The following is a 20760-nucleotide window of genomic DNA, read 5'->3' on the forward strand; positions in this document are numbered from 1 at the left end:
AGGGGGAAAATACAGCAATTTCATTCAGGTCATCTTGGTGTCATCCATCTTTTTTTCCCCTTCTCCACGGTGTGCAGGACAGGACTGTGACAGGACCTCACAACTCCAGGAATAACTATCTACATCACGGTCCCAAATCCTGGAGGGGAAACGGAGAGAAAAGATAGAAATATTACTGAAAATATCCTCATGAAAATTATATATTGCATCCCAAACAGAACACACACACTGAAGGTTTAGGGTTGGTCTACTTGGACAGTAAACTTTTAATTTCTAAAATTAATTTGGATGACAAACTTGAAAGACTACAAGTCCAACTCTGCACAGAGGGGTGACAAATTGGGTTATGAGCAGTAATGTGCAGACACTTCTAGTAGTGCAACAGCATTAAAATGTAACCTCCATAGACCAGACATGGTGTCAATTGGGTATTGTGTATCAGTTTAGAAGGTATGAAAAGGTATAGGGACCCTTGATCTAGAATAATGTCACCCAAATACACTGAATGAACGACCTTATCTTAGAAGGCAGTTAACCATGTACCATAGTCTGCTGTGTGTGCAAGGTTTCATTCAGACCAAAAACTCCAGTAGTCCAATTATTAGATACTTTCGGGATAAGATTTTGCATACAAAACATGTTATGCACGTTTCCAGAAGAATCATCTAGAAAAGATGAAGAATTGTTATAGATTTAACTGCTTAGTTATAAATGATCTCCACCTTGATTAGGTACAACATTAACTCGTTTGTTGCCTGCAACTGGATTTGTTTTTGTTCTCTGGGCTTGCCTTAGCACAAATGTGTAGACATTTTTTTTTTTTTTTTTTTTTTTTTAAAATCGGTCAAACCGTTTGGCTGGAAAGTGAGTTCTTACTTATCTTACTATATCTAGTCTTTGGGCACATGATGGGACTACTGTTTTTTTTTTTTACAGCAGACTCCTTTATATTTTGTCTAAATACTAGATATGGTGTGATAAGAATAGGTCTGTATCTCAGAAACTACAAGGAGCACAATCAAGTATTTGGTATCTATGAACTCATAACATGTTGAATATCAAAGATATGCACACATGGTGTAAAAAAATAAATATTTCTTACGGAAAACATTTAATAAACAATGCGTTTTTCCTCATTTTTCAAAAGTCCTGACTTTGACCCTGCATGGATCAAGTACTGAGTGTGAACTGGTCGCTGGAGAGATGCCAGTTTGCCTCTTGGGCACTGCCGAGGTGCCCTGGAGCAAGGCACCAAACACCCCAACTGCTTGAGGGTGCCTGTTATGGGCAGCCCCCTCGCTCTGACATCTCACCATTAATACATATAGGTCCTGTTTGTGCATGTGTGTGTATTTCTGGCCTGTGTGTACTGTGTAAATAATTGAGTGAAAATTAATTTCCCCTCGGGGATTAATAAAGTGCCATTCTTTCTTTCTTCTTTCAATCAGAACAAATGGTGTGGCAATTTTTTCTTATCATAAGATGATATATATTAATGTGATAAATACTAATATAATATATACTAATAGTCTTTAGGCACAAATGGGTTAAAATTATGCTTCTGTGTTAGTGCATCAGCAATAATATTCTAATATAACAATACAGCACTCTGAAAGGGGCCATTAGGTAATGTAAAGTAAGCAAGGTCACTACTGTGCTGTATATAAATGTAGCTTGAAATTCTTAGATAGGATGCAAGACTTTAAGTTTTAATGGAACAGTTTTAACACTGTATGTTAGTATTGCTATCTAAATGCTCTGAAGACTTCTTCCACCACTGACAACCTGCACTCTGTCACCACCTCAATGTCACACCACTGCCTCTCCTTGAACACAGTCAGGGTGCTGATGATATGATCTCTCCAGTGGCTGTTAATAATGATAATATGTGATGAAACTTACATGCTGTTTTGGGTTTGACCACTTTAACGTTGGACTCTGCGGCCTTCAACGCAGCGACCTGGAACTGCGGCTTCATCGCAGCTCGCACCGCGCTGGCACAGATAGCTGAGAAGCGGATGTAGCTGCAGAGAGGAGAGGACACACAGAGACACAGACAGACAGACAGACTGTTAGCCAGCATGCTGAAGGACAAACTGTACTGACAGAGAAAACACCACTGTTTTCTTTAATAAACACACATAACGTATCCCATGCATTAGCACACAGAGTCACGTGTTGGACGGTTATCAGCAGACATTAGTGCAGCAAGTTAAACACATGAGAGGAAGCTAACGTTAAAGCTAACTAAAGCTGTTAGCTATGTCGACCTCTGAGGGGCTTCACAGACAGAAATAACAACAATGACTTTGCTTAAGTATTCAGTTATAATAACATATAACACTGTGGTCAACCCTGACCACAAAGCTAGCTTCATAGATATACATATTTATATATATTTGTACCTGAGGCCTGCTTGTCTCCAGTATGCGACCATCTTGACTCTGTTTAGCTTCAAGGACAGGTCGGATATGTGCGTGATGACGTCAATTTGAGTTACGCTCGTCTTTTCCTACACCCAATAAGAACAGAGCTTGATCATGATTGACAGCTTTGACGGTCGCTTGTCCCGCCTCCAGACAACACATCAACCACCCTTTTTAATATATTTCATTTCATTTCATTTCATTAATTTCAAAATTTATTTCGAACATGTAGAATACAAAAAAATAAAATAAAAAATAAAGAAAAAGAATGATCATACCAACAAGTGGACAGTCAGAAACAAGTAGTATTTACATACAATGAAAAGCATAAGAAAAATAAATTGTCAAACACTTGAGGCCTTGATTTACATATTCGAAAAGGAGTGAGAAGAAGTATAAACTTATTTAATCCCACCACTTCTCCATAAGTAATTCAATTTTCCTAAATTTGTCTAACTATAATTATTATTATTTTTAATTATTCTAACTTTAATTATTACCTTTAATCTGTGTCATACAGAAATATAAATTAATTACTGATAAAATTATCCTTATCAAAATATAAATTTGTTATCAATCCAGAATACCAATTAATTACTTATTAGTAATAGAATAGAATAGAATAGAATAGAATAGAATATAAAATAATATAACATAACATAACATAACATAACATAATATAATATAACATAACATAACATAACATAATATAATATAATATAATATAACATAACATAACATAACATAACATAACATAACATAGCATAATATAATATAATATAACATAATATAATATAATATAATATAATAAAACATAACATAATATAATATAATATAATATAATATAATAAAACATAATATAATATAATATAATATAATAAAACATAATATAATATAATATAATATAATATAATATAATAAAACATAACATAATATAATATAATATAATATAATATAACATAATATAATATAATATAATATAATATAATATAATAAAACATAACATAATATAATATAATATAATATAATATAATATAACATAATATAATATAATATAATATAATATAATATAATATAATATAATATAATATAATATAATATAATATAACATAATATAATATAATATAATATAATATAATATAACATAATATAACATAATATAATATAATATAATATAATATAATATAATATAATATAATATAATATAACATAACATAACATAACATAACATAACATAATATAATATAATATAATATAACATAACATAATATAATATAATATAACATAACATAATATAATATAACATAACATAACATAACATAACATAACATAATATAATATAATATAATATAACATAACATAATATAATATAATATAACATAACATAATATAATATAATATAACATAACATAATATAATATAATATAACATAACATAACATGGTAGTACCAGTATGTGCCACCAGGAGGAGGGTCGTCCATTAAAGGTTATCTCCTTCCTTCCTTCCTCTCCTCCTTCCTTCCTTCAGCTCCTCCTTCCTTCCTTCCTCCTCACCGCGGTCACTTTGTCATCAGGCACCGCCGGCTCCTGAGCTCTGACAGAAAACCCTCCAAAATGAAGATCTGGGCGTCAGAGCACATTTTCAAGTGAGTAACTGTCTGCCCTGATCACATCTTTAAAGAGTGTGTCTGTTTAATAACTTTTATTCTTTCTTATGAGAAGTTATTGTGTGTTTCCCTAAACTGTCCGGGTCGCAACTGCTAGCCTCCTTAGCTAGGTCCTAGCCTCCTTAGCTAGCTGCTAACGGTATCACATAAGTTAGGTAAGATTCAGCTGTAAAGTTACATAACTGTTTGTTTGTTTATGTTATTAAATGTGCAAATATCTACACTTTTTGTACACGTGTTGGTCTTTTATTAGCTTGAGCTAACTAGCTGAATGCTCTTAGCCAGCTAGCTAAAGGTTAGCGGTTAGCTGTTAGCTGTTAGCCTTAAAGCTAACCTCTGCTATCACATTCAGTACCGTTAGTTGTTCAGCCGTTTACACACATTAAAGCTTATTGACACGTTTCAGCCACATGTTACTATAAGGGGAAAGTATTTATATAGTATATATAATATAGATATGTAAATATAATCTGCCGGTTTATTAGATATGATCATAATGAGTGTTACATAACAGTCTGTCTGCGATCAACATACACTGATGCGTCCTATTGTCTGTGTTGTTTTGCTCATCAGACAGTAATAGGTGTGTGACAATGGTGGGAACATGTTTGTCTATTTCCAGTAGTTTCTAGTTAAGCCCATGATGGTCTGGCTGTGAGGAGGAGGGGTTCACTCCTCCTGTCAGTCTGGTGTTATGATGAATCCTCCATTTTGACTCTGCTGCACCAGTCTTTAATATTATTGAGCATATCAAATCTGAGCTTTTTAGAAAAGGATTTTGTTACAAACATTGTAAGGTAGGACAGGTGTCCTGAATCACTGCACTTGTTCATGTTGCTACTGCTGTTTTCTATGTATGAGTGAACTTCAAGGTTATTTGTTTGTTAGCTTTTATTAGACATACTAAGTGGTGAGAATGGGCTGAATGACATAATCAGTCAATCTGGTTTCCATTGCTTGACTTCCAATATAATTTTCCCTATTTATTTGTGTATTTATTTTTTATTAATTTTTATAATTGATTTATTTTTGCATTTATTTGTATTTATTTATTTTTGCATTTATTTTATATTTATGTTTAAATGTGTATTTATTTATGTATTTATACATTTAGTTCTGGTACGATTTTCCCTTTGCATTTCACCCCATTATTTATTTCATTAAATTAATAAAGGGGAGAGTAAATCAACTAGGGAATTAATACAGAGATAAATAAATACAGAAGCTAAGTAAAACAGAAATATCAATTTATGTCACATTTTATCAATTAATTAATTAATTTTTAATAATATTTTTGCTGCATTTAATGACATTTATTTATTTATTTATTTTAGATTTTGGCAGGTTCTGTCTGCCTTATTTAGGAACTTGCTGTTTCTAATGTTATTATTGGTTTTAACAGCCATCCGTGGGAGACGGTGACCAAGGCGGCCATGCAGAAGTACCCCAACCCCATGAACCCCGGTGTGTTTGGTGTAGATGTTCTGGACAGAAGCGTGGACACAGAGGGACGGTTACACAGCACCCGGCTGCTCAGCACAGAGTGGGGGCTCCCCTTCATCGCCAAGTCTGTAAGTTAGACGATGAGAGAAACGCTCGAGCTGTAATGATGCTTTAATTTTGATCGATAATAGGCTGATCTTTGATCATTATGACAGCATCTACGATTTGACCTCCTCAGTTTGCCGGTGGTTTGATTGTGTTTTAGTCCTACAACTTTAAACCTTTCACAGTCAGTTTTCAGTTCATGAAAATTCATTTTAACATTTTGCCTAAAAATTTCTTATTCAGCTGTCGGTTGTACTTCGCTCAACCCTCTCGTGTCACTTTGGCGACGGTCAAAATGCCGAACTCAAGGCATCAGAACGGTAGTCCACAAACCTGTGGATGACATCACGCAGACTACGTCCACTTCTTATATGCAGTCTGTGCCTTTTTCCTGCAGATCATCGGGGTAACAAGATCATGCACGTATGTTCAGGAACATTCAGTGGTGGACCCCAAAGAGAAGAGCTTTGAGTTGAAATCTACAAATGTAAGTAGTGCTGACATGGATCATTATTAATATGTACACCTTCAGTAAGAACTGCTGATACAAAGTGATACTTTATCTTACAGGTACATTGATTTAAAGGAAGTTATTATGATTTAGAAATTCTGTTGGTTAACACACTATATCTGTAGACTTGAGATCTTGTTTCTAGTAGAACTTGTATATCTCTGGTAAAACAGAATTGATTTGTTTTTGTAAGAATGTCCACTGATTAAGTCCTCCTAAGCCGTCGTGGTTTCCTCAGTCAGCCTCGGCACCTGATTTTCATTAAGTAGCTGTTCACATACCGGCCTTTTGGCTGCTTCCATTGTGTGGAAGACTTTCTACTTCCAGTTTGTTTAATGTCATGTTAGTTCACACATGACCTGAACTCTGAAGATAATCATTATCTTCATGGTACACAGGTGAATGTAATGCTCTTTTTCTTGCAACCTTTCTTGCAACCTCGTCACGTTGGATTATAACAAGGGAGTTAAATTGAGTTGGCTGATTATCCGTGTGATAGACCTGTCTAACAGTGGACATTTTATTCACTCACTCACTTTAGCACAGGTGTAAATTATAACATTAATTGCTGCATACCTGCTAGAGCCATCGTTAATGTTATCAGTTACACCTGAGTTTTTTCTGCCTTAACATGTTCACCAGGAGAAATATCTTATTAGAGGAAGAGGATCAGTTTTTTATGGGCTTTATGGTGCTGTTCTCACACCAGCTGCTGTTACATTTACTGAAATTCCCGTACACAATGTAAATATTGTAAATGAGAGACACAGACTAATGCTTACTTTATTTTGTCCATCCAGATCTCCTTCACTAACCTGGTATCTGTGGACGAGAAGTTGACATACAAGCCTCATCCGCAGGATCCTGAAAAGTAAATGACTGTTTTTCTTTTATAAACATCAAATGTCACTCGCAATATTTATTATTATTATTATTATTATTATTATTATTTATTTTTTGATTATATTTAGTTCTGTCCTGCATGTGTACTTAGGTCTATTGGGTTGTTTGATGGCTTATGTTGGCAATTTTTGTTTTAATTGAAAGGTTATAAAATGGCTTCAAAAACTATAACAGATTTAAGATTGCGTTGACTGTCTGACCTTTTATTTGTATGATTGTGTTCAGGACGGTGCTGACACAGGAGGCTCTAATCAGTGTGAAAGGTGTCAGTCTCAGCAGCTACCTCGAGGGTCTCATGGCCAACACCATCTCCTCCAACGCCGGCAAGGTGAAGCCGCCCTTTAAATCTTCCGATAACTCATCATGATATCTGTTTTCATAATAATATAACCGTGGCTACACATTATCTTTTGTAATACTCTCCGTCTGTCTGTCTCAGGGTCGGGAGGCGATGGAGTGGGTCATCAGACGATTAAACACAGAAATCGAGGAGTTGGCAGCGACCGCTCGTGGTACTCTACGTGCTCCGATGGCAGCAGCCGTCGCAGACAAATGATCCCGGCCTTCCCGCTGCTCTCTCTGCCATCATGGACCTCTCGGACATTTCCTCTCACCTAACCTGCCAGCACAGCCTAACAACCACATCCCCATCCTTTTGGCCCCACGTACGTTTGTTTGTGTGTGTTCGTCCCTCCTCAGCAGTCTGCGCCGACGAGCTTGATATTCGCCACCGTGGGCAGTGCGAGGAGCGTAGAGCTGATGACAGTTTAAAAAAAACAAACAGGGTTGAATTGGACTGCACTTGAAGCTCATAGGACTTAGTCTTGTGATGTTAAAGCTCTTTTTAAAAAAATTCACACTGTGCCTCCACATCATCCCATCACTTTCTTCTTGTCTGTCTTTCTCCTCTTCATCTTTTCATCTCTCTCTAATGTTCTCTTTGTTGTTTCCAAATCCTTGCAAGCAAGTTGACTATTGGTAACAACTGAAATGAAGTCACTTGTCACTAACTTTTTAGTATTTGGCCAACCTAGCTTTGTACAGCAGAACTGACCAAAATATCTCAAAACCAAAAATCCACCAAAAGCAAACAGTTACACTCTGCTTCAGCTGTCTTGTCTTGTGATGTTGAAGCTCCAGGCGTTTATTCTCCACCGTCCTGTGAGGTCAGATACTGAGCAAGCTGATAATCCAGAAGAGTCTGGCTTTTTGCCCCACATGGACTTTGATAGATTTGCAATGTGAACAGTTTGTTTGCAGCTCAAAGGAAGCAGAGCTCTCATCTGACAGCCAGTTCTTGTCCAGATCTGGTACAACCGACTTAACATTTGAAAGTGTAGTGCCATCAGGTGGAAGTCTCCCAGCATGGTGGTCTGGTCTTCAGATGTTCTAGTGGTCATTCTGGTCTTGTTTTGGGTGCAAATGACTTTATTTCTTCAAGTCTCTCGTCTTTGTCAGTATTTCCTCTTACACGGATGATGTGCTGTACAGTTAAGTGTTACAGTATAAGAATGTGCATACTTGAATGTCTAACTTATTTTCAGCATGTGGTCTTGAATACATTTAAAAAGGGAGGAAGTCCTTGAAATGTGCAGAGCTGCCAAATGAGTTTGTGAGCACTGAGCAACATGTTGGCATTAGACTAGTTCGAGATGAGCCAGACCTGCGCAGAATCGATGTCCGCACAATGCATTCTGGTTAGGGGTACGTTCCAAATCGCATATGTACTGCAGCTGCCCACACAAAGTACTTAATGTTTCATGCAGTATGCATACAATTGGGTTAACTACTTTCGTCATAACATTGCACCTTGAACTTTGACCGTCTTGCTCATATATCCGCTGTGCAGAGGATTGTGGGTAAGAATAGTCAGAAAAGCATGCTGGCTTGCATACTACCAAATACATACTATGTATTGGGACATACTAAATATTTTTCTGGCATACTAAATAGTATGGTAGTATGGGTATTGGAAAACACAGTGGATTTGTCTCTTGCTCTGACGTCGTGCACAATGACCTCAGGAGATCGAGGTGGCCGCAGTTTTTAGAGCCAGGCGCTGCAATTGCTAGAAAATCCTGATTTTTCTGTGTAATTGTAATATATTAATTTATTAATAATAATAATAATAATAATAATAATAATAATAATAACAACAACAATAAAAGTTATTTATATAGCACTTATCAAAACGAGCATTACAATGTGCTTTACAAGGCAGACATAAAAAAAGTCGAAGCTCCAAAGTATTCGTGTCAGCCCTATCTGTGACTTCCTGTGCCGGAAACTGTCTGACTTGACCGCAGCTTTTTGTCACCGCCGCCTGATCTCGTCTACTCTCCAGGTTAGACGCGGTTCATCTCGAACGAGCCTATCGACCACAGTGTTTTAATGTGTTGCAAACGTTCAGCAGTGTTGTAAGAGGAGCTCTGCAGGGTTGTGTTCAGGGTCGCTGAGTGTGCCAACATAAAATGTGAAGGTTGAAATAACTGTAACGATTTAGTATCCCAAAACACTTCATTTCTGATCATGAACAAACCCACTCCGTATGCTTGGTCCGATTATTTTCAAACTGTCTATAGATGGTGTTATTTATAGTATATTTGTATTAGCGAACATTGACAAAGGCTGTTAAATTGATTGAGTTTTGAAAAGCTTGTGGTGTTTTCATACTACATGTCCCTTCCTTATCCCTCAGTGGACTCTCAGGTGCTACATAGTTCAGTTTCCCTGTTTGCTTCCTTCATGAAGACCACATTGAGATGAAGGAGATATAATAACTTTGTAACTCTTGTTCGTTCTTCTCTAGAAATTTTAATAAGTAATACAGTTCTACGAATTAAAGTTTACATCAGAGGGGTTTGTGGTACAACGAAAGCATCTTTACAATATCTGTTAATGGAGCTCCGCATCACGAGTCTTCCACGATGCTCCACAGTCGGCATCCTGCTCCGCTCATGTTCTCAGTTCAGTAAATCTTCTGTGTATCTACAGTAGGTCAGTCTTGTTCACACCTTCTTCCAGTTCAGCTGAGATTATTTTTTAAAAGCTTGTTAATAATAAACTAACTCCTCATCGTGTCCAGCTCAGCATCACTCCGTTTGAAGTCTGGTCAGCTGCTTCACTGACCGTCAGCCAGTCGGTTGTCCTCACAGTGTCTCGTTTCATGACTGAAAGTGTGGCGTTTTTCTAGGGTGAACATTTTTAGAAACACAGTGGCTGTAAATAGGCTTATATTTATATTTACATTCCAAGAATGTGAACATGTGACAAGAGTCTAAAGAGTGCACACTGAAATGTTTCAAAATAAAGAAAAGTCATTGTTTCATGAATATGGTGGTGATGTGGTTTTTTGTTAAAACGTCTCAACTCAGGAGGTTTATTCTCCCAAACCAGAAATCATGTGGACCGTCTTTAATCAACCTCTTCCAGTGTACAAACAGAGGAAGTAAGTTCAGTTGGTAACATTGAAGGGTGTCGCAATATTAATGACAACTATGATATTAAAAAATGAAATGTCTTATAATATAATAATACTCATATTTTGAGTGTAATTCATTTGTCAAAAAAGAGACAAAATGTACAATAAATGCGCAATAAACAAAGTTGAAGATGAATTTCACTGATTATTATTTTTTAAATTTTCTATAGATATCGCGATTAGTATTGTTATTGTGAATTCTTTTGACTACGATAATCTATCAGAGAAAATCTGATAGTGTGACAGACCTAGTCTGAAGCATTTCTTTATTGTCGCCTTCGATGTTTAGTTTACTTTTCAGTAAAAAATATGCAGGTAATTGGCTCCTGCCAGTTTTATTGACGAGACTACCAGAGGCCTGTACTACGAAGCAGGATTGGCGGTTATCGAGGTAACTTCAGGGTTAACTCTGGGTTATCGGTACTACGAAGCTGGTTCACTTCTTACTGGGGTAGATCACCATGGTAACTGATGCTGAACGGCTAAGCTGCTCCGGAGCAGGTTATGTTCCAGATCAGAGATCAACTCCTATGAAAGCACCACCTAATGACCAATCAGAGCTCAGTGAGCGGATTGTATGATAATATCACACACGTGAAGAAATTTAAGTCATAATCCAGGCTAAAAACAACACAGTTTAAACTGACAAATACAGGAAGGACAGCTGACTTTATGCTGTGGGTTTACCGCTTTGAATTATATTTTTATATATTTATTTTTTTTACTTTCGCTTGAGTCCGTTTCACACCGTCAGTAGTCTTGTTCATGTCTGTGATTGGTCAGATGCTGCAAACACCTCCTCGTTCGTGTGAACGCGCTCATATCCAGACAGAGAAACCCTGGGTTGAGTTACCGAGTTGATAACCAGCTTCGGAGAACAGTTTAGTGAGATCTTGTTTGTTAGGGTTAGTTAAGCAAGATAACGAGAAGATACCCCGGGTATGTTGAACTCGCTTCGTTGTACAGGCCTCAGGGTAGATGTGTGAGAAAACTGTATATTTCATTCAATTACCTATACCACTAATTGTTTCTTTAGTGAAAAATGGAGATACATCAAGATATTCCTATTCCTGGGGGTCAAAAATTGCATTAAATTAAAGTTCAAATGTCTTTAAATTTATTTTTTTAATTTAATGTGGTACTACTGTCCAGTAATCCTAACCCTCTCAATCATTTTACCCTGTAATCTAGAGTATAATACATTTTAAATTTGGTGCCCTCTAGTGGTATATGAATTGAATGAAACCAGAATTGTCTACATTTTTCTACAATATATTAATGAAACAGTCAGAATACACTTCAAAAAAAATAGTTTTTATACTGGATTGTGTGAAAAAAGATCAGGTTTGAGGCTTAATACCCCTTTATATGCATTTATAAAGGTGAACTGCAGGCGTAATCACTGTTGATTTGACATGAAGGCTGTAGATTTGTACATTTTGATTATGTAGCTTGGCCTTTTAAACACACTGGTGCTTTTATCATGACGTTGTCAGATATAGATACAAATCCAGTTAGTTTACTGAATGGTGTCCTTGTTTGTCTGTCAGTTGAAGCCTCTGTCTGTCAGCGACACCTGAGCATCTGAAGAGATGGCTATAAATCCCTGTTAGAAATAAACACAGTGGTTAGCCCAGTGACACGTTCTACTTGTAAAATTAACATTTTATGAGTAATCTTTTACAAACACTGACCTCTTCCACCCCCAGAACTGTGTGGACCAGCTCTGCGTGTTTCATTCTGGGTAAAACAAAACCGTTGGCCAATTTCGCTGAAACAGAAAAGTACAAGTAGAGTACACATTATACATTATGTTCAGTATGTTGGATCGGTGCAGTATTGTATGGGCATATTCTGAAGGACAAAATGCATTATATCCCCTTGTGCTGCTCTGGTTTACTGTAATGAAGATAACAAATAGCATTAAATGCATTTAGTTGCTATTTTTACCAGATAAACTTCCAGAGTGTAATAATAAAACAGGCCTACACCGCAAAGTAGACAGAAATAAAGCAAACTAAGTATTAAATATATTTTGGTAGCAAGAATGATGATCAGAGTGGAGCGTAAATTACTATATATATACACATATATACGCTACTAATTGTTCATCTCATGAGAACTGAACATAAAAAAACATGTAACTCAGACTCACCGTTCAGTTTTGCAAAGCCTAGCTCCAGTTCCGTCTTCGTTAATTTTTCCAAAGGAACAGTCTGCAAAGAGAAATGTGATTTGTAACGGTCACAATTTGATTCTCCTCAGTTCGTACACACATACGGCTGCCTGCGACCAACATATAATGTGATGTGTCACCTACCTGAAAGGTTCCCACTTCACTCGACGCCAGGGTCAGTGTGAAACTGTTTGACAGAAAGAAATATCATTACTTTAAGTTTGTGAACTAAAACAGGCAAAGGTGTGTGTTTTAAAACGTAGTGATGCTCACTTGTCCATCGTCATGGAGCCCTTCAGTCTGTCACCATCAATCCACACTTTACCGCTGGACTTTAAGTCCTGAAAGAAAGAGGTTTAATTTACAGCTGCGATCAAAGATTATGTTTATTATCATTAATCTGTCAGTTGTTTTTCCTACTTAATCAAGTCATTATGTAGTCTATGACACGTCAGAAACCCAGCATTTGAGAACTGGTGATTTCTTTTTAGCATTTTTGCTTGATAAATGATTTAAACTATTAATAAATAATCTGAATAATTGTCCATTTATTTTCTGTTGATTAACTAATTTGATTAATTGATGAATCCTTTTTGCACTAGTTTAAATTAATCTATGATGGACTGTAGTGTGACTTGTTGTCCAGAACACAGAAGACACACAAATTAATTGTTTAAATTTGCTCAAATTAAATGATTATGTGAGTCATAATAATTTCTCTACAAAACTTAAATTTAAATAATTATGTGCATGCAAACATTTTTTTTTCTGTGCTCAAGATGTCCCATGGGGCTCTCAGGATTGAGGCACAAATAATAACGCTATACTGGGCAGTTACAAGGTGTGAATGTACTACTACTACTACTAATAATAATAATAATAATAATAATATCCGCTATACAACTACTTTGATGAATTGTTGATATAAAGAGTAAAAAAAGGCCAGAAAACAAAAGTACTCACAGCGTTGAGTTTGAACAGGGGGGTCTCGGTACCGTTTGGCTGGATGGCGGACGCCTTCACGACGCCCTGAAAGTCCAGTTTTACAACACCAGGCTGGAAGGAAAACATGGGCGTCTCTCTGGCATAAACCAGCAGAGTCATCAGAAGATCCGGAAACAACTTGGGAAGCTACAGAGACAAAGAGAGAGAGAAAAGTAGATGGTAAACATTTCATTATGATATTTGGACAACTGTAAGAGCATGTTTTCATGAACAGTACAGAGTAAACTGTTGTGACCAACTGAGATTCTGTGCAGAGATTAAAGCAGGGAGAGAAACAAGGATACAAAGCAGGTCAGGGACTCGTGTTTGTAATCAAGTTGATTTTTCTAGTCTTTTGTGTTCTTTTCATATTAGCATTTTTTCCAAATGTTGCTAAGTGCAAGTGGCAAAGTAGACTAGTCTGAAATTAACATAACGCTATAAACTTGCACTAAATTTTGGCGAGGAAAACTGGCATGGCCGTTTTCAAAGGAGTCCCTTGACCTCTGACCTCAAGATATATGAATGAAAATGGGTTCTATGGGTACCCACGAGTCTCCCCTTTACAGACATGCTCACTTTATGATAATCACATGCAGTTTGGGGCAAGTCATAGTCAAGTCAGCACACTGACACACTGACAGCTGTTGTTGCCTGTTAGGCTGCAGTTTACCATGTTATGATTTGAGCATATTTTTTATGCTAAATGCAGTACCTGTGAGGGTTTCTCGACAATATTTGTCATTGTTGTGTTGTTAATTGATTTCAAATAGTAAATATATACATACATTTTGCATAAAGCAGCATATTTGCCCACTCCCATGTTGATAAGAGTATTAAATACCTGACGAACAGTAGAGCACTTAAAAATGGTGCGATTAATCCGATTAACTATGGACAATCATGTGATTAAGTATTTTAATCGATGGACTGCCCGAGTATAAACCACAAGCTGTGGCTTCACATGAGTACTGTATTGATATTGATACAGATGGACTTACCTGAGGGATGTAAGGCCCCATTGAGCTGGTATTCAGGTGCAAAGGGAAGGATGGAGGTATCTGAGATGATGAAACAACATTTCTTAATCACAGATATGGATTAGGGCAGAAAGTAATCAATTCTTATTAAGTTTCAGGTGCACTTACCATGCTGTCAGTGATGAGGACCTGAAGCAGTCCAGCTGAGTAAAGTCGATATAAGTACGAGTTCAGGGTGAATTCAGACAGACCCATAGACAACATGTAGCCCGGCTGCTGGGGCATGGTGAACGGCTTGGACACGAAGGGAGGCTCCGTGTGAGATTTGATATCGTAGAACTCTCCCTTTAAATAAAAAATTACAAATGATCAATTATCACTTTTTGTTGTTATAATATATTTTCTTGTGTTTTGGCAAAAACCCATATTGTAAATGATGGTTGTCAGAGCATGTTGGACATATACGTGTGTGTGTTTCTATTATTATTTTGCCTGAAATGATGCAGCCAAAAGTCAGGGGATTTCTACAATATGAAAACAGATTGTGTGTTTCTTTACCTTGAGACCCAGATTCATACTTGAAGCATCAACAACGGGTGCACCGGTGAGAGGGAAGTCAAAGGTGAAGTCTTGACCCACTTCAAAGGAAACTGATGAAGAGCAGAAATCATTCATAGACTGCATTATCTATTTATATATTTAAATTATTGACTGTTAATTTACTTTTGGCTTAACCTCTTCCACTCCTTGGGGGCGGCGGTGTCATCGGCCGCCATTTCATACAGTGAGACCATTTTTTGAGTGGAAAAGGTTAAGGTAAAGTAACTTTTGGACTGTGTAACTGCTATCAACGCTGCAATACCGTTCATGGCCTGTAGGTGGGACTCCAAGTTTGCAATGGATTTCTCCACATAAGAGCAGAGCTATGGAAGAAACAACAAGGCAAATGTCCTTCAATGTTCACCACTAAAATGATCATACAGCATAGAGAGAGCCTCCATTGATACATGAGACAAATATATATATATATAAACACTCACTGAGCGCTCGATTTCACCCTTGATACGCCCCTTGAAATACTTCACAAAAGGCTGGAACATCCAACTGTTGACAAATGATAAATGCAGGGCTTAAATGTTGACACCAGTATCAACCCTTCTCTCTGTCTCTCTCCTCTCCTCTGTTCTACTGTACCTGGCTCCACCTCGAAATCGTACGTCCACGTCTCCGACCCGAGCATCACAGTGTTGACTGGTGACAGACAGATGCCCGTCAGCATCCTTCCCCAGCTCCACTGCAGAGGTCACATCCAGACTAAATATAGCCATGGTGAATGATCCCCCGTCATGTCTGAAAACACACAGTACAAACAAAGTCAGTGATGTTGGTGTTGGTGAACGTTTATTCACGTAACATACATCTCAAAAGCCTCAATGTCCAAATTATAACATATTAAACATACATTTTAAATAACACTTGATTAAAAATCAATCTTAATAATGAAAGTAATATTTCCCCTCCTTTGCTTTCTTTTTTACAGTACATTAAATGGTCATTTCCCTTATGAAAAAGTAGTATACTTCAAGTATATTTCCCAAGTATACTTAATGTAGTACATATACTAATATCAATGTTTGGTAGTATACTTGTAAGTGTACTACTTCAATATTTTTTGGGACTAAATTGACCCACTTTTGAGTTTATAAAAGTATACTTTTAAAGGGACTGTTTGTAACTTTTTAAGCATATAAATGTAGCGGGTCGGCACACATGCGCGTTCGCATATGCGCGCTCGCGTGTGGCCGGAGCCTCGTCTCCGCTGCCTGCTCTCCTTCACTCAGACAGCGCGCGCGTCTTCCACCTCTAGACGTGAACGCGCGTTCACTACACACTGCAGAAGAGTTAGTTTAGCTCTGAGAATATCTAGTGAATGCACAGGGGACGTTTGTGCAGAAATAAATGCTGCAGCTCCTCCAGACCAACAGAGGTTTCCCGTGTCTTGTGAAGTGACGGAGCGCTTCAGAGAGTTACGTTGTCTTCTCGTTACCGACCGGGTGCCGGTGTCTCCTCTGCTCTCTCCGGCTGTGGGCGGAGAGAGCAGGGAGACACGCTGGAGAGCCCCGCTGCTTCAGCCTGCACTTAGGCAGGAAAAGCCAACACTAAGATCAGATCTAAATCATGTTCATGGAGAGACCTTCGTCTGGTCAGCTAACATTACTGCCAAGCAGCTGAAATATAGAGTGATATTGTGGTTTTAGCTGGCATGTGTTGCCTCACTGTTTTGAGCGACGCTCGTTCAGGTATATTTAGAGCGAGCAAGCGCAAGCCCAACGCTGACTTTCGTTGATTTCACGGCCACAGGTGTCGCTGTTAAGAAGCATTTCTGAAAGTTACAAATAGTCCCTTTAAGTGTACTTTTAGTATGAGAATAGTAAACTTTGAGAACACAACCAGTTTACATCTTGTATTTTGTACTGCAACTACACTACAAGTGAACTTATAGCTATATACTATTAGTTTACTAGTTATATACTTGTAGCCCACTTTTTAGTTTATTAAAGTACACTCAGTAAACTACTAGTTTAATATTTTTTACTGTGAGTATACTAGTATTTAACTTATAGTACTTAGCCAATGATTTATGTATTACATTAAGAGATTTGCTCCTTTTGCTTATTTGACTTGATATTTTGTGATGAGATTAAAACAAATGAATAAAATTAGTTTTTCTCGCATGCCTCTGCGGTGGCAATGTGGTAATAACGTGGTGGCAACAGAGAATGCAATTATACTTGCTTCAGTATAAGACAAGTATACTTAAGAATACTTTTGTTAAGGTTATCTTGGATAAGGACATAAAAAGTAAACTGAAAGCATACTCTTATTTTAAGTTTAAAAGAAGTATACTAATAGCACACTTGAATAAAGGGTTATCATTGCTGGCATACCAATTCAAGCATCAGTGACCAAATAATAAATCTGGAGTTAGAAAAAAGTTAAAGGTCAGATTAAAATGCCAATTAAAGAATGACCATATGGGTTGATGTGCTTTGATATAAACTGAATGTTAATAATATCCACAGTTAGCTGTTACTTTCACTTTCAACATTAACTGGGTGGATGACACCCAAAGTGTCTTCATGGTACTGGGTGAGAAAACAGGAAGTCACCAAAATAACTGCTTTCTTCCTTTTTGAGAGTGAAGGTCAGATGGTTATTAATTAATGCTTCTTTGTGCGATTGTATCACAGTAATGTAGCCTATATATGCAATGTGCTCTCTCTTATAATAAGACCCTTTAAAGACCGACATAAAGATCAGTTCAATTTAAAAAGCGAGGACGGTCTAGCTGCTGTAGCATCAGGGGATTTCTCATCTGAAAGAAAACAGCTCACATGATACCTTTAAGGACACACTTCCTTTTCTAACAAACCTCAGATGAACTTAATATCACTTCTTCATTTAGACTTCATGTAAAATTTCTGTGTAACTTAAACATTTGTAACAATCACTTTTATATTATGGTAAAGAGGATAATCAGATTTCCTCAGGTGCTCTGAAGATTTGTCTTTTGCCCCAAAACCTGACAACAAACCTTGATTGTGGGGTTACTGACTTCATCAATCAAGGAGTTTTACATGTAGGGAAACTCACATGAAGCCAAGGCGTGTCGCCCACTCGCCGGCTAATGCGACACTAAGGCCTGAGGTGGACGTCTTGAATCCTGTGATGTTCTGATAGAACTCAACAGACGGCTCTGGGAAGTCACACTGTGTTATGTTGATGCTATAGTGCACATGGGGAGAGAGACAAAGACAGGTGTAGATATAGGTGAGAGGACACAGATCTGACTCATGTAAAAATGTCTAATGAAATAAAGCAAAGTATAAAAGAAAAGATATTCAAGAATGTTAAATGTAATCCTACCCCGATAGTGTATAGTGTATGTCCAAGACTTTACCACTGATCTCAGGGAGAGAGAAGAGCTTCAACCTGTCCTGGATCCAACCTGCACCCACATGCTTTCCTGGGACCAACAGCACATATGTACAGTTTTATAGATAGATAGATAGATAGATAGATAGATAAATAGATAGATAGATAGAAATACTTTACATAGATCACAAAAAACATGCATGTAACTGTACATACCAACTACTTTACACTAGATAGAAGAAATAAAAAATACAATAAAATAGAATTAAAGGTACATCTCTGCTGTGCAAACTGAAAGTAAAATGTGCCTTGTGCATTGCCACTCAGAAGATAAGTCTCCTCTTCCTGCACAGATGAAAGTCATTGTATGTTGATACAGCTGTTGGCAGGAATGATTTAATGTATCGGTCCTTATCAGGAAACACCCTGCTGTCTGACAGTTGAATAGTTGTGAATGAATCATGTCTAATGTACAATTTTGTTGGGATCTTTATGAAAAGACTCATGTAGCTGCAAATCCATCTAATGACACACAACACAGTTATTTGGGGTTTAATTTAACTTAACAAGTGAGTGAATAACACCATCTCACATGGCCTTACCGTACTGAAGTCCTTTGTTATTCAGGACGACTTGCACTGCAGGGTTTTCTCCACAGGTAGACGAGGAGACGAGCATGAGCACTGCTACCACGAGTGGAAGCATTTTCCTGGGTCGCCTGTGGTGCAAGCATGTGTACATTTGAGCATGAATGAAACCATGAAACATTTACATATCAGACATGTTGTTATAAACCTGTTGTAGTAATGTTATGTAGCATACCTGAATTACTGCAGGATGAAGTGTGTTTGCCAAGCTGAAAGAGTGAACAAGCGTCTTCACTGTTTCTCTGCAGCAGCTCTGGTTTCATGAGAAGTGAAACTTACTGTCATCTGACTCATGAGAGAGAGAGTGTGTGTGTGTGTGTGTGTGTGCGTGTGTGTGTGTGTGTGTGTGTGTAAAGATAAGGAAAACTCCTGCTTGATTGTGCATTTGAGCACAAACAAAAAGGCTTCTTTAGGTTTAGACCAAAAAACTCCAACTTCCTTAAGTTTAGGGCAATAAAACTATAATTTCTTTAGGTTTAGGGCAATAAAACTACAACCTCTTTAGGTTTAGACAACAAAACTACAACTTCTTTAAGTTTAGGGCAATAAAACTATAACTTCTTTAGGTTTAGGACAATACAACTACAACCTCTTTAGGTTTAGACAACAAAACTACAACTTCTTTAAGTTTAGGGCAATACAACTACAACCTCTTTAGGTTTAGGCAACAAAACAACAACTTCTTTAGGTTTAGGCAATAAAACTACAACTTCTTTAAGTTTAGGCAACAAAACTACAACTGCCTTAGGTTTAGGCAATAAAACTACAACCTCTTTAGGTTTAGGCAACAAAACTACTACCTCTTTAGGTTTAGGCAACAAAACTACAACTTCTTTAGGTTTAGGCAGTAAAACTACAACTTCTTTAAGTTTAGGCAACAAAACTACAACTTCTTTAGGTTTAGGCAGTAAAACTACAACTTCTTTAAGTTTAGGCAACAAAACTACAACTGCCTTAGGTTTAGGCAATAAAACTACAACCTCTTTAGGTTTAGGCAACAAAACTACTACCTCTTTAGGTTTAGGCAACAAAACAACAACTTCTTTAGGTTTAGGCAGTAAAACTACAACTTCTTTAAGTTTAGGCAACAAAACTACAACTTCTTTAGGTTTAGGCAATAAAACTACAACCTCTTTAGGTTTAGGCAACAAAACTACTACCTCTTTAGGTTTAGGCAACAAAACTACAACTTCTTTAGGTTTAGGCAATAAAACTACAACCTCTTTAGGTTTAGGCAACAAAACTGCAACTTCTTTAGGTATAGGCAACAAAAACCCAGTTAGGTTTAAACAATAAAACTACAACTTCTTTAGGTTTAGGCAACAAAGAACAGTTAGGTAACAAAACCACAACTTCTTTAAGTTTAGGCAACAAAACTACAACTTTTTTAGGTTTAGGGCAATACAACTACAAGCTCTTTAGGTTTAGGACAATAAAACTACAACTTCTTTAGGTTTAGGCAACAAAACTGCAACTTCTTTAGGTTTAGGCAACAAACCTA

The 20760-nt window shown here is 37.1% G+C and overlaps 3 protein-coding genes across 3 annotated transcripts; 1 reads left to right on the forward strand and 2 right to left on the reverse strand.

The window, feature by feature from the left end:
- Positions 1-57: 57 nt before the first annotated feature.
- On the reverse strand, positions 58-2562 carry atp5f1e (ATP synthase F1 subunit epsilon). Its single transcript, XM_037773146.1, has 3 exons — positions 2406-2562; positions 1903-2024; positions 58-139 (listed from the first exon to the last, which is right to left on the reverse strand). Coding segments are annotated over exons 1-3 (156 nt in total). The 5' UTR covers positions 2438-2562; the 3' UTR covers positions 58-137.
- A 1362-nt stretch (positions 2563-3924) lies between these two features.
- On the forward strand, positions 3925-10387 carry LOC119490200 (PRELI domain containing protein 3B-like). The gene is made up of 6 exons (XM_037773434.1): positions 3925-4072; positions 5496-5664; positions 6039-6128; positions 6953-7023; positions 7281-7383; positions 7495-10387. Exons 1-6 carry the CDS (start codon positions 4041-4043, stop codon positions 7609-7611), a joined length of 582 nt encoding a protein of 193 aa, XP_037629362.1. The 5' UTR covers positions 3925-4040; the 3' UTR covers positions 7612-10387.
- A 1453-nt stretch (positions 10388-11840) lies between these two features.
- On the reverse strand, positions 11841-19601 carry LOC119490197 (lipopolysaccharide-binding protein-like). The gene is made up of 16 exons (XM_037773431.1): positions 19435-19601; positions 19215-19330; positions 18604-18703; positions 18331-18462; positions 15871-16026; positions 15717-15780; positions 15539-15599; positions 15235-15326; positions 14845-15021; positions 14698-14757; positions 13676-13843; positions 12986-13053; positions 12857-12899; positions 12692-12752; positions 12231-12307; positions 11841-12142 (listed from the first exon to the last, which is right to left on the reverse strand). Exons 2-16 carry the CDS (start codon positions 19315-19317, stop codon positions 12083-12085), a joined length of 1422 nt encoding a protein of 473 aa, XP_037629359.1. The 5' UTR covers positions 19318-19330; positions 19435-19601; the 3' UTR covers positions 11841-12082.
- Between the last annotated feature and the right edge of the window lie 1159 nt (positions 19602-20760).

This window comes from Sebastes umbrosus, chromosome 6 (genome assembly GCF_015220745.1).
Source record: "Sebastes umbrosus isolate fSebUmb1 chromosome 6, fSebUmb1.pri, whole genome shotgun sequence".
Classification (NCBI taxonomy): domain Eukaryota; kingdom Metazoa; phylum Chordata; class Actinopteri; order Perciformes; family Sebastidae; genus Sebastes; species Sebastes umbrosus.